This window comes from Lampris incognitus, chromosome 6 (genome assembly GCF_029633865.1).
Source record: "Lampris incognitus isolate fLamInc1 chromosome 6, fLamInc1.hap2, whole genome shotgun sequence".
Lineage (NCBI taxonomy): Eukaryota > Metazoa > Chordata > Actinopteri > Lampriformes > Lampridae > Lampris > Lampris incognitus.
In genome coordinates, this window is record NC_079216.1 from 33,378,942 (window position 1) to 33,392,260 (window position 13,319).

Sequence of the window (13,319 nt, forward strand, 5' to 3'; positions counted from 1 at the left end):
CCAAAGTAGACTGAAGATGTCACTTAGATGAGTGATGAAACATTTCTCTCAATAAACGTATCCATATGAACTGATTCAACCTTCTTTGACCTCAGAAAAGTTTCTTGAGTAATTAATGAAATTGTCAGGAGCAAAATATTTCTTTTGCAGAGATTTTAACAATCATGCAACAGGGTATTGAGTACATCCTTTATCCACAGAATAATTAGATTAGAGCAAACCCACCCCTTTGTCCCTGCTTTATACTTGAAATAATTTAAAAAAAACAAACACACAACACACATTTTATTTTGTGGAAACTATTTTCAGTTCAAATGTTTATAATGCATCCTAAGGAGGAAAAAAAACAACAAACAAACAAAAAACAAAAACAAAAAACAAACAAACAAAAAAAACAAATGCAAAGACATGCACGCAGTACTACACTGATACACATACACATATGCACTGCATCTACTTTAGGACATCAGAAAAATGAATGTCGGCAGGAGGTGAACATGTTCTACATATAGCATATTTACAATCACTTTGGGAGACAGAATAGACAGTTGAGTCATTTATACAGCAAACCATGCTCCATGCTTGATAGAGAAATTAATTTTTATAGTAGATAACAATTTGGTATCTTTGCATATAATCCACCACAGATATTACCCACGGGAATATGAAACTACTGTGCAGAGTTTGTCTGGATGTCTGGATAAGCACAGAGAGTGCCGTTGCTGCAGTACTTCTTGTCTGTGTCTTCTTCTTCTCCTCCCCGATGGCTGTGCAGGTCCATTTCACTGTCAGTTTGCTTCCACATCTCCGTCTCAGTGTCATCTTTCTGTTGCCCACGGGGCCAGAAAGGGAAAACACGCCGCTTCCTTTGAGAAAATAATATCAGTCATATTGGTAAAGCAAAAGGCTATGAGGTTATATATTTTACTATTAAAAAAAAGTCAATTCTACAGTATATCATTATGCTATGTGTTATGCAATTTTCACAATGTAATTAACTACATGTTTCAGGTACAGCTAAAAAAGAAAACTTACAGATTGTAATACCAAAGTGCACCTGCTGTGGTCAAGATGAGGAGTATCATAACAAGAACAATCATAGCCGTTGGTACAACTGAGGAAAGCAACAGAAAGTGGATGAACAATTGGTATACATCCTAAAAGACATTTATCACAAACGCTGCCTTCGAAGGGGTCTGAGCATCAGCAGAGATCCCACCCACACCAACCATGGACTGTTCTTCCCCCTGCGCTCTGGGAGGCGCTACAGGAGCCTCAGAGCCCGCACTACCAGGCTCAAAAACAGCTTCTTTCCACAAGCTGTTGCCCACCTGAACCTGGCTACCGGCTGAATGTCTGTAGATATTTTTAAATATTTTGTACTCCAGCTCTTTTTTTAACTTATTTTTAGCTTTTGGTCTTCATGTGTGTATATCTTATATTGTGTTTGCGGTGTTTGTCTGTGTCTGTCTTGCACTGTTTGGTGAAGCCACAGCCCTCATTTCATTTCTAACATGTGCCTGCACATTGTTTTTAATGACAATAAATTGAATTGAATTGAATTAACAGTCTTCAATAGCCTGCAACACATTGCCAATGTAGTAACTTTCCTGCCATGTACCAATACCATTGTGCAGCACAATACCAGTAGTAACCATTTGCTATGGCCATAGGCATAGGTACGGTTGGGAAGTTGATGGGGACAAGAGTTTCCTAACTGCTCACATCACATGACCATGTCACATGTACATCTTCAGAAATCTTCACACATGCATACGCAAACATCCTTTTTTATGTTAACATGTATTTCTACATTTCTTTGAGAGGTGAATTTCACATTATTCTTTTTAGACACTTACTTTCTAAGCAATGCATTTGCACAGTATTTACAGCTTGTTAGGTCCTGTGATCCATAGGGCTCTAGTTTCCAGGTCATAGCACAGTTGAAGGTGAAGGCATTAGTTCACAGCACAAGTCTATCAAGGTGTGGCCAATACTTTTTGCTAATTTCGGGACATGCTGCGCTGACTTTTCCTACATTGAAGAATTAACCAAATATGGAGGCCCAGAGGCCAGCCACAGTTCAAGCTCTGGCAATACACCACATTTTTGTTTGTTTTTTTTTCTTTTCATTTTTGCTGTTTGCCAAGTCAATCCTCTGTGTGAATATATATGAAATATACCACTGGAAATTGGGAGAACTACTTATGGATAATACCCCTACAACCATCCCCTACCTGAAGAGATACGAACAAACAACACTTTACCTGGAACAAACAATGTGGGGGCAGGCGATCATGGACCCAATAACAACACAGGAACTGTCCTTACAAACCTCTACTACCAGCTCTGTGGCTCGCAGATGTCCAGTCACTCAGGAATAAGATTTACGAACTCTTGCAGTTGATCCAAACCAATTTGGACTTCAAGAACTGCTCTGCGATATGCCTAACAGAGACATGGCTGGATGAGTCAAATCTGGATTCAGTAGTGTCCCCTCCTGGCTTCACAACATACTGGGCTGACAGGCCAGAGACTCTTACCCAAAAATCCATAGGAGGTAGAATATGCTTCTTGATCAATGACTGCTGGTGTAACAACGCCACTCTTCTTCATAAGCACTGTTCATCCCACTTGGAATACATCACCATCAAATGCAGACCATATTACCCCCCCCCAAGAGAATTCCTTACAAGCGTAACAGAGATCAGCGACTGGGTCATTAATTAGCTGATGTGTATCTGACCTGGAATTAGATCAACCTGAATGCAACTTCACGGTGTTAGGAGATCTCAACTGGACTGACTCATCTAAAGAACTCTAATTACAAACAACAAATTGACTGCCCCATGAGATAAAATCGGGACCACTACTACAACACGCATGCAAAAGCACCCCAGGGAACATCCGACCACGCAATGATACGCTTGGTTCCTACCTTCAGGCAAAAGGAAAGGTCTGTCAAACCCCAAACAAGAACTGTTAAAAATTGGTCAAAGGATACAACTGAAACACTTAGAGGCTGCTTTGAGTGCATTGACTTGAGCATTTTTAGTAAGTCATGTGAAACCCTGGATGAATACACAGACACAGTGACATTATACTAAGACTTCTGTGAGAACATCTGAATACCTATTAAATCTGTGACATCACTTGGTAACAATAAGCCCTGGTTTTCACATGATCTAATTGAATTGTGGAGAAAGAAAAACACAGCATTCAAAAGATCTCAGATCTTCAACAAGGAAAGCAAAAACATCTTATGCCAAAAAACTGGAGGACAAATTTGTCATGAACAACCCCAAGGCCCTATGGAAAAGTCTCCAGGAATTTACCAATTACAAAAAAAAAGTCACCTATCCCCACTGATGCAGACCCCTAACAACCAGCCAAGTTGAACGCTTTTTCTTTTCTTTTTTTTTTGCCTGATTTGAGAGGCCCACTACAAACACATGACCATTCTCAACCTCTCGCCTTCCACCACCATTCACAACTGAAACAAATACAGTGAGAAGGCTGTTTTGTAAGCTGGACAAAAACAAAGCAACAGGCCCAGACCATCTAAACCCAGCCATACTAAACCAATGTTCAGACCAACAAGCCCTGTCGCTGACCCATACTGCCCCCCCTCATGCTCAAGCACGCACGCACATATACCTCAGCTTTCTATTTTTGAAGTGCTTTGGGTCAGACCCTTTAGTTGACTGGTTAACATTGTCGCCCACGGTGCGGGAGATCCGGGTTCAAGTCCCGGATGTGGTGGTTCTCGGAGCAATGTATGTGCATATGTTATATTACTGTATATATATTGTGCCGTCTGTTTTCTTTTTACAGAGAGTTCTTAAACTGTTGATTGTAAATTATAAATTGTATATTTCAAATTGGAATGTGTGTGTACCTGTTGTACTTTGCTGTTTGCACATTTCGGAGCTCGTACCTTTTTTTTTCATTTCACTGCACTCTGGACTTGTACATGACAAATAAAACTCTTGAATTTGAATCTTGAATCCCAGTCTTCGCAGACATCTATAACTCCTCACTCAGCCAACAAAATGTCCCAGCTTCCTTCAGAAATTCCACTATCACCCCCATTCCCAAAACAGCAAGTATATCTGGCCTCAGTGACTACAGGCTTGTGGCCTTGCAATCAGTGGTCATGAAGGTATTCGAGCACATAGTCCTGGCACACATTAAATTAGTTACATCCCCCTGATGGACACACTACAATTTGCATATCACCCAAATTGATCCACAAATGATGCAGTCAAACTGGCACTGCACTTCACCCACCAACATCTGGAGTCCAAACATACCTATGCAAGAATTTTGTTCATCCATTTCAGTTCTTCTTTAATACTATCAACTCTTTCAAGCTGTTCAGGAAACTCCAGGAGATGAACATTAACACCTCACTGTGCCTCTGGATGCTGGATTTGTTGAAGCACAGGAGCCAAGATGTCAGATTCGACAACATCACTTCCCACTCCCTCACCACCAGCATGGATGTGCCATAGGGATGCATTCTTTTTTTAATTTATTTCTAGTTTTTCCCCATATCCCACCCCATTAACCCAATGGCATATGGCCGGAACGCTTGTTGAATAACTCCCCTGGCACATGTTTCCACAGGAAGGAGATAGGCGTAACACCAGCTTCCTTCAAACTCGTGTCAGCTGCTCTTGCCATTTTACACACTGAAGCCTCGCATGGATTGCATCACCTTCAAGCCGCGAAGGAGGCGTAGGGAGAATGCTTTCAGTTGCTTGGCTGCAGGCGCCCGGGTGGGCCAGAGGGGTCGCTGGAGAACGACGAGTCCCCGAACACTACACTGATCTACACCCACTATCCCTCGGGTAAGGGTGTCCTAATGAATGCCTTACCCCGTGGACGCTCTGGCCGTGACCGGTTACGGCGAGTCTGGGATACAAACCTCCCAGCCACATGACGAGCGGATTGCAAGAACGGCGGTTTATTCTGCTCTGCCACCAGAGTGGCAGGGATGCATTCTGTACCCGTTGTTCTTCTCCAATCACCAATGACTTCAGATCAACATCAAAGTCCATCAGGATTCTGAAATACGTGGATGACTCCACAATTATAGGATTGATTTCAAAAGACAATGAGGATGCCTTCCGGCTGGCGGTAGAGAAGTCAGTCAACTAGTGCAAGGAAAATGACATGATCCTGAACAAAATAAAGATTACTGAATTGATCATCAACTTCAGAACAAAACAATCAATAAAAAATGCCTATCCTCCTCGACAGCCAACCAATTACAATAATCGACTCCTTCCTTCGCACACTCATCAGCAATAACCTGAAATGGGACCTCAATGCCAACCATGTAATGCAAAAAGCCCAACCGAGACTTTATTTATGAGACAACTCAAAAAACACAGTTAGGCAAGGTCTACTGGTCCAATTTCACACAGCCATAATCCAAAGCATCCTGCCACGATCAATTACTGTGTGGTATGGAAATACATCTAAGCACACAATAAAGAAAATAGACAGAGTTATCACCAGGGCATCAAAGATCATAGGCTGCAAACTCCCCACACTGGACTTCATATACACACAATGCACCATCTCACGAGCAATCAAAATAACGGATAACCCTCTCCACCCAGCTCAAGATGTCTCACCTACATACTTACAATGTGCGCTACCTCTTTAAACCAGATGTGCAATACAAATGTTTGTGCAATACAAATGTACAATTGTAAATACACATACAACTGCTGTATACAAGTTACAATTATTGCTGTTATTGTTGTGGTTGTAACATAGTATGTAGTTTTGAGGTGGATGGTAGGTGAATATATAGTGTACTAGAAGAACCCCGCTACAATGTAGCGGTCTGGTTATCCACCCGTCTAAATCTCCCTCCTCTTCATCCTGCCAGCTAACCGCCTTCCCCCTGCCCCTAAACCCCCCCCCCACTCCAACTGCCTCCCCCCAAATGCTCAGAATCATCTAAAATGCTGAGAAAAGTGGTTTTTAGCCATTTTTAGAAAATGCATATTTTGCATAATTATGCATAATTATTTTAATTTTCTGCTATTTTTCTGGTCCTCTCTGGAACAATACCTACCACCTCCAAAAAAAATTAGGATCATAAGTGCATTTTTGCAAAAATGCATATATTTTGCATAATGCCAAAACATTTCTAAGTCCCAGAAAAATTTCTTTATATACAGTGCATCCGGAAAGTATTCACACCCCTTCACTTTCCCCATATTTTGTTATGTTACAGCCCTATTCCAAAATGGATTAAATTCCTTTTTTTTCTCATCAATCTACACACAATACTCCATAATGACAAAGTGAAAAAAGTTTTGTAGAAATGTTTGCAAATTATTAAAAATAAAAAACTTAAATATTGCATATACATAAATATTCACACCCTTTGATATGACACTCAAAATTGAGCTCAGGTTCATCCTGTTTCCACTGATCATCATTGAGATGCTTCTACATCTTGATTGGAGTTCACCTGTAGTAAATTCAACTGATTTGGAAAGGCACACACCTGTCTATATAAGGTCCCACTGTTGACAGTGCATGTCAGAGCAGAAACCAAGCCATGAAGTCAAAGGAATTGTCTGTGGACCTCCGAGACAGGATTGTATCGAGGCACAGATCTGGGGAAGTGTACAAAAACATTTCTACAGCTTTGAAGGTCTCGAAGAGCATAGTGGTCTCCATCATTCATAAATGGAAGAAGTTTGGATCCACCAGGACTCTTCCTAGAGCTGGTCGCCCGGCCAAACTGAGCAATCGGGGGAGAAAGGCCTTGGTTAGGGAGGTGACCAACGACCCGATGGTCACTCTGACAGAGCTCCAGCATTCCTCTGTGGAGATGGGAGAACCTTCCAGAAAGACAACCATCTCTGCAGCACGCCACCAATCAGGCCTTTATGGTAGAGTGGCCAGACGGAAGCCTCTGCTCAGTAAAAGGCACATGACAGCCCGCTTGGAGTTTGCCAGAAAGCACCTAAAGGACTCTCAGACCATGAGAAACAAGATTCTCTGGTCTGATGAAACCAAGATTGAACTCTTTGGCCTGAATGCCAAACGTCACGTCTGGAGGACACCAGGCACCTCTCATCACCTTGCTAATACCATCCCTACAGTGAAGCATGGTGGTGGCAGCATTATGCTGTGGGGATGTTTTTCAGCGGCAGGAACTGGGAGACTAGTCAGGATCGAGGGAAAGATGAATGGAGCAAAGTACAGAAAAATCCTTGAGGAAAACCTGCTCCAGAGTGCTCAGGACCTCAGACTGGGGCGAAGGTTTACCTTTCAACACAACAACGAACCTAAGCACACAGCCAAGACAACGAAGGAATGACTTCGGGACAAGTCTGTGAATGTCCTTGAGTGGCCCAGCCAGAGCCCAGAATTGAACCCCATTGAACATCTCTGTAAAGACCTGAAAATAGCTGTGCAACGACGGTCCCCATCTAACCTTACAGAGCTCGAGAGGATCTGCAGAGAAGAATGGGAGAAATACCCCAAATATAGGTGTGCCAAGCTTGTAGCTTCATACCCAAGAAGACTTGAGGCTGTAATCGCTGCCAAGGGTGCCTCAACCAAGTACTGAGAAAAGGGTGTGAATACTTATGTACATGCAATATTTCAGTTTTTTATTTTTAACAAATTTGCAAACATTTCTACAAAACCTTTTTCACTTTTGTCATTATGGGGTATTGTATGTAGATTGATGAGAAAAAAAGGAATTTAATTCATTTTGGAATCAGGCTGTAACATAACAAAATGTGGGGAAAGTGAAGGGGTGTGAATACTTTCCGGATGCACTGTAGGTGAAAAAATCAAAGATGCTCAGAATCATCTGAAATGCCGAGAAAAGTGGTTTTTAGCCATTTTTAGAAAAATGCATATTTTGCATATTAATGCATAATTATGCAAATTTTAATTTTCTGGGATTTTCCCGTACTCTCTGGAACAATACCTACTACCTCCAAAAAGAATTAGGATCATAAGTGCTTTAGTTTTCGGTCCCGCTATCTACACTAACTAACACACACACACACACTAACACCACACACACACATTCCGAAAATATATGAGTAGATACTTCTGGTACATAAGATAATATAGTGTAATATAGTGGGGGTATACGGCATTGTATATGGGCATGATGGGTTGTAGAGTTGTGGTATGGTATATGGTATAGTACGGGCAACATCGTATATAAGCTATATGGGCATACATTGTTGATTACTCAACCATAACAAAACTGTATAGTAGTGACATACCTGTTGTGCATACATGCCTGCCTCCAATGTCCTGTTGTTGTTCCAATTATTTCATCTGTTTTTTTTTTGTAAGTGAGTGATGTCTGCAAGTGCTAGAAGCTGCTGTGAACTGGAGTCAAATTCCTCGTGTCCATAGGCACACTTGGCCAATAAAGGTGATTCTGATCCGATTCTGATTAACTGGATATAATTTAGCAACATTAATATTGTTATACCTTTGCAAAAAAAAAAAAAAAACATTTTTTTGGCCTTTATATTTAGTGTTGAGTTTAGGTTTAAGATCTGAAGCAAACACAATATGTTGTTTTTTTATTATTGTATTGTTTGTTTTATTGTTTATTTATTAATTCATTGCTGGCAGCCATACCCACATGTACCCTGGCTCTGCCGAATGACGGAAGCTAAGCAAGTATGGGCTTGGCTAGTACTGAGATGAGAGACCTCCTGGGAAAAATTAGTTGCTACTGGAAGTGGTGTTAGTGAGCCAGTAGAGGCAGTCTTCATTCTGGTCATAAATATACAATAAATAAATAAATAAAAAATCCCAATGCAGTGACAGGGACACTGCTGTAGGAGATACCGTCCTTCTGAGACATTAAACTGAGGTCCTGACTCATTGTGGTCATAAAAGGTCCCATGGCACTTATCGCAAAGAGTGAGGAGGAGGGGGGGTTCCCCCGCCCCGGTTTCCAGGCAAAATTCCCAACCTGGCTCTCTCCATCTGGTCACCTAATCATCCCCTGTGTAATTTGCTTATTGATTCCTCCCTCTCCACTTCAAGCTGATGTGTGGTGAGCATTCTGGCACAAAATGGCTGCCGTGCATCACCCAGGTGGGTGCTACACATTGGTGGTGGTCAAGGTGAGAGCCCCCCTTCAATGTGAAGCAATTTGGGTGTCTAGATAAAGTGCTATATAAAAGTAATCTATTATTATTGTGAAGATTAGGAATCCCTTGCAAAACTGAAGTTTGGCATTGCATTAAAAATGTAAAATAATGAATGACAGCAAACAACACAAGGACCTACCTCCCAGAGACACCGCTGTAGAGTTCACAGACTTGAAGAGTACACTGGTGTAGTTGGTAGTGGTGGTATGAACAGAGCCAGAGGAATCAGAGGAGGTGGAGGGTCGGCCAGATGCTTCAGAGAAGAAACGAAAAGCAACAGAGTTTAAAGGAGTGACAGATAAAGGAGAAGAGCTAAGAGTGGCAATGGAGGTAGATGTGAGTGCACCGGAGGTGGAGGAGAGCCAAGGTGAACGTGCTGACTTGACCCATGGACCAACAACGGCGGTGTGAGGATTCGGTTTTGAGGCTTTCTTTGTTGACTTTGTTGAAAATGTAGAGTTGACATTTTGTCTGTACAAGGAAGTGGCAGCTGTCAGGGTGTGCACTGATGCCATCGTTGCCGCAGTTGATTTAGAAGTCACTGGGATGTCTGATGTTGTGCTCAAATCATTCTCTAAGTCTGGAGGTGATAGGACAGTTTTATTTATCTATTTCGAGCTGAAGTTCTTATTCAGAATGACTTATGATGTGCAAATGATGGAATAAGCTTCAAAAACATCACAAGCAACCAATCATTAGGAGTTAAAAAGGCATATAGCTCTGATAAAGCTCCTTTGACCGTAGTGTGATCATGTACATAAGAGAGATGTACCTGAAAAAGATTTAGATCTCAAGATAGTGCTGCAGGAGAATTTGTTTGTCTAAGTGATCATACATGTAAATCAGCAAAACCAGTCAAATAACCCTCATCTATTGAATAAGTGGTCCCGATTGCATCACGTCATAATTATTTTAAGTCACAAAACTGATAAAGAGATTGAAATTAAATATCAACAAAAATATACTATGATGTTTTTGTAGAGATATCACAATACCTGTTGCATTAAAGCAATATGCACAAAAGAGTTTTTCTGCTGCTGGGCTCCAGGTCACCAACCCGGTTTTGTTCTTGCCACATTTTGGGTCTCTTGTAATTCGTGGGATGACAGCAACATGCCCATCTATCCAGCCAAATCTGTTAGAATGATAAAAATAAACAAGTGCATGCAATTAACCGATGAGGTTATTTGACTGCTGACTATTTACTTTGTTGTTGAACTGAAATACTATTGTTGAACTCTTTCAGCAAGCTGCCTTAAGCACTCCAAGAGTGTTTTTCCATTTAGAATCTAAAAATCCACTTGTAATCATTGTTTACTTCAAAGACACAGGATCTAATGTAACACAAAGAGGGGGACACACACTGAGTAGGTAATGCAAGTAAATAAATTTGGTCAATAATATGTAATTCAAAAGTAAAATTGAACAAGTTCAAAGTTAGCAAAAATTTGCAAATAGTGGGTCACTACTAGACAGCATTCTCATGAGATTGTTGCACTGGTATGAAAATATTAACATACATTACATACAGATAATATATACTAACATATACAGGGCTAGAAATATTTGTCTAAATCGGTAGTATTGGATACCGTATTAGACAACACTACTAGCCAATAATTTACCAGCCTATAACCATACTAAGTACAGACGTGGTGTGAGTTGATATGCATATGAATACGTAATATCCTGGTTAGTGAGGTGACAGAGAACCAACCAGAGAGTTTTTGGCACCCTGTGCAGCCATAGTATCTCTCAAAGTAACCATAGGCGAGATACTGAACTGCTACAGAAATGCAGCAATAGCTGGCTGATCCTGTGCCCCAACCAGAGGGTGAAAAGAGAAGCCCATCCATCCATTATCCAAGTCACTTATCCTGCTCTCAGGATCGTGGGGATGCTGGAGCCTATCCCAGCAGTCACTGGGCGGCAGGTGGGGAGACACCCTGTACAGGCCACCAGTCCATCACAACAGCACCACCCACACACACACACACACACACACACACACACACACACACACCCACACACACACACACACACACACACACACACACACACACACACACACACACACACACACACACACTCACACACACACACTCACACCTAGGGACAATTTAGTATGGCCGATTCACCTGACCGACATGTCTTTGGACTGCGGAAGGAAACCGGAGCACCTGGAGGAAACCCACAGAGACACAGGGAGAACATGCAAACTCCACACAGAGGATGACCTGGGACGATTCACAAGGTTGGACTACCGTGGGGCTCAAACCCAGGACCTTCTTGTTGTGAGGCGACCGCGCTAACCACTGCACCACCATGCCGCCCGAAAAGAGAAATCCAAAAAAAAAGGAAAAGAGAATACCCACCTCAGGGCGTTAACAAAGGTAAACAACATCAAAAAAAGAGTCACTTGAAGATGTTGGAGGTAGATATTTCATATCATATGTCCTTGTGACTGTTTTTTTCTTTATACCCAATACATTTTTGGGGGGGGGATTTTTTTCCCCCTTTTTCTCCCCAATTGTATCCGACCAATAACCCCATTCTTCCAAGCTGTACCGGACGCTGCTCTACCCCCTCTGCTGATCCGTGGAAGGCTGCAGACTACCACATGCCTCCTCTGATACATGTGGAGTCACCAGCCGCTTCTTTTCACCTGACAGTGAGGAGTTTCGCCAGGGGGACGTAGTGTGTGAGAGGATCACGCTATTCCTGCAGGGACTTCACAGTGCTGGGGCGTGGAAAACTGGCGACGGTGTCCACTCTGACAGGAAGCGGAACGGCTCCTTGCAGGGAGATGCGGTGGCCGAGGAAGTCGATGGATGACAGGCCAAACTGGCACTTGGCTGGGTTGACTATGAGTCCATGTGCACTGAGCCGCTCGAACAACTGCCGGAGCTGCGTCAGGTGCTCCTCCGCGGATGCGCTGGCCACAAGAATGTCATCCAAGTAAACAAACAAGAACGGCATATCCTGTAGCACAGAGTCCATCAGCTGCTGGAACGTCTGCGCTGCCCCCTTGAGACTGAAGGGCATCCGCAGGAACTCGGAAGAGTCCAAATGGCGTGATGACGGCTGTCTTGGGCACGTCCCGAGGGTGGACCGGTACCTGGTGGTACCCCGCACTAAATCTACTTTGGAAAAGATGGTGGCCCCCGCCAGGTGGGCGGAGAAGTCCTGTATGCGCGGGACGGGGTACCGGTCAGGGGTTGTGGCGTTGTTCAGGCGACGAAAATCGCCGCAGGGGCGCCAACCGCCGTCAGCCTTCGAAACCATGTGCAGGGGGGAGGCCTATGGGCTGTCCGAGCGGCGCACGATGCCGAGGCGTTCCATGGTGGCAAACTCCTCCCTGGCGATCGCGAGCTTAGAGTCAAGGCGCCGAGCACGTGCATAGACCGGTGGGGCCGTCGGTGGCAATATGGTGCTCCACGCCGTGCTTGGCCACCGCTGACGAGAACGTATGGTGACAGAATAGTGCCAAAAAGAACTCGCGCGATAAAACATGCATTCGGGCGTATTATATTATTTCACACACGTAGATATTAACTGCGAGCGCGCAAATTATCTCTGTGCGCGCGCACTCAGAGGAAACTGCTCCCCGAGCGAGGAGGAATCTGTGACCAGCGCGCCAAACAACCACTCAAAAATCACTCGGCTCTCTCGAAGTTGATTTCTGCTCGCGCGAAGTGAATTTCTGCTCTCTCGCCTGAAAGTTTTGGCACTGTGAGGGAGGGAACAAGGGGCGGTATTGGCACTGTGAGGGAGGGAACAAGGGGCGGTATTGGCACTGTGAGGGAGGGAACCAGGGGGGGGGTCGGTACTTGCTCTGCTGTGATTGGTCGTTTCTGAGCGAGATTTGATTGACAGCCCTTTTCTCATGGAAGTCTGCTGAAACGAAGAAGACAACGGCGTCTGGGCAGAGGTTCCTTCAGGTAAGAAACCCTTGGCGGAATTCGGGCATTTGTGATGAACGAAAACAGTGGCTTGTGTAAAATTTCAACTAAGTATGTTTCTGAGAAATATGTTATTGTAGCTAAACATCAACATTAGTCTTTGTATAGTCTATAACGTTATTAGATAGCCCATAACGTTAACCGTAGCTAGCGCTAGCGAATAGCTAACGTTAACTTACAGTGTATA

General features: G+C 43.3%; 1 protein-coding gene across 1 annotated transcript in view; it reads right to left on the bottom strand.

Annotated features, from left to right (window-relative positions):
* Nucleotides 1–283: 283 nt before the first annotated feature.
* Nucleotides 284–13,319, bottom strand: part of LOC130114712 (lymphatic vessel endothelial hyaluronic acid receptor 1-like) — a 47,255-nt gene continuing 34,219 nt past the window's right edge. Inside the window, exons 4-7 of the mRNA XM_056282597.1 lie at nucleotides 10,166–10,305; nucleotides 9,310–9,750; nucleotides 1,036–1,114; nucleotides 284–866 (exon numbers count right to left, since the gene is read on the bottom strand). Coding sequence (XP_056138572.1) covers nucleotides 671–866; nucleotides 1,036–1,114; nucleotides 9,310–9,750; nucleotides 10,166–10,305 — 856 coding nt within the window. The 3' untranslated portion in view covers nucleotides 284–670. The remainder of the gene's footprint in view (nucleotides 867–1,035; nucleotides 1,115–9,309; nucleotides 9,751–10,165; nucleotides 10,306–13,319) is intronic.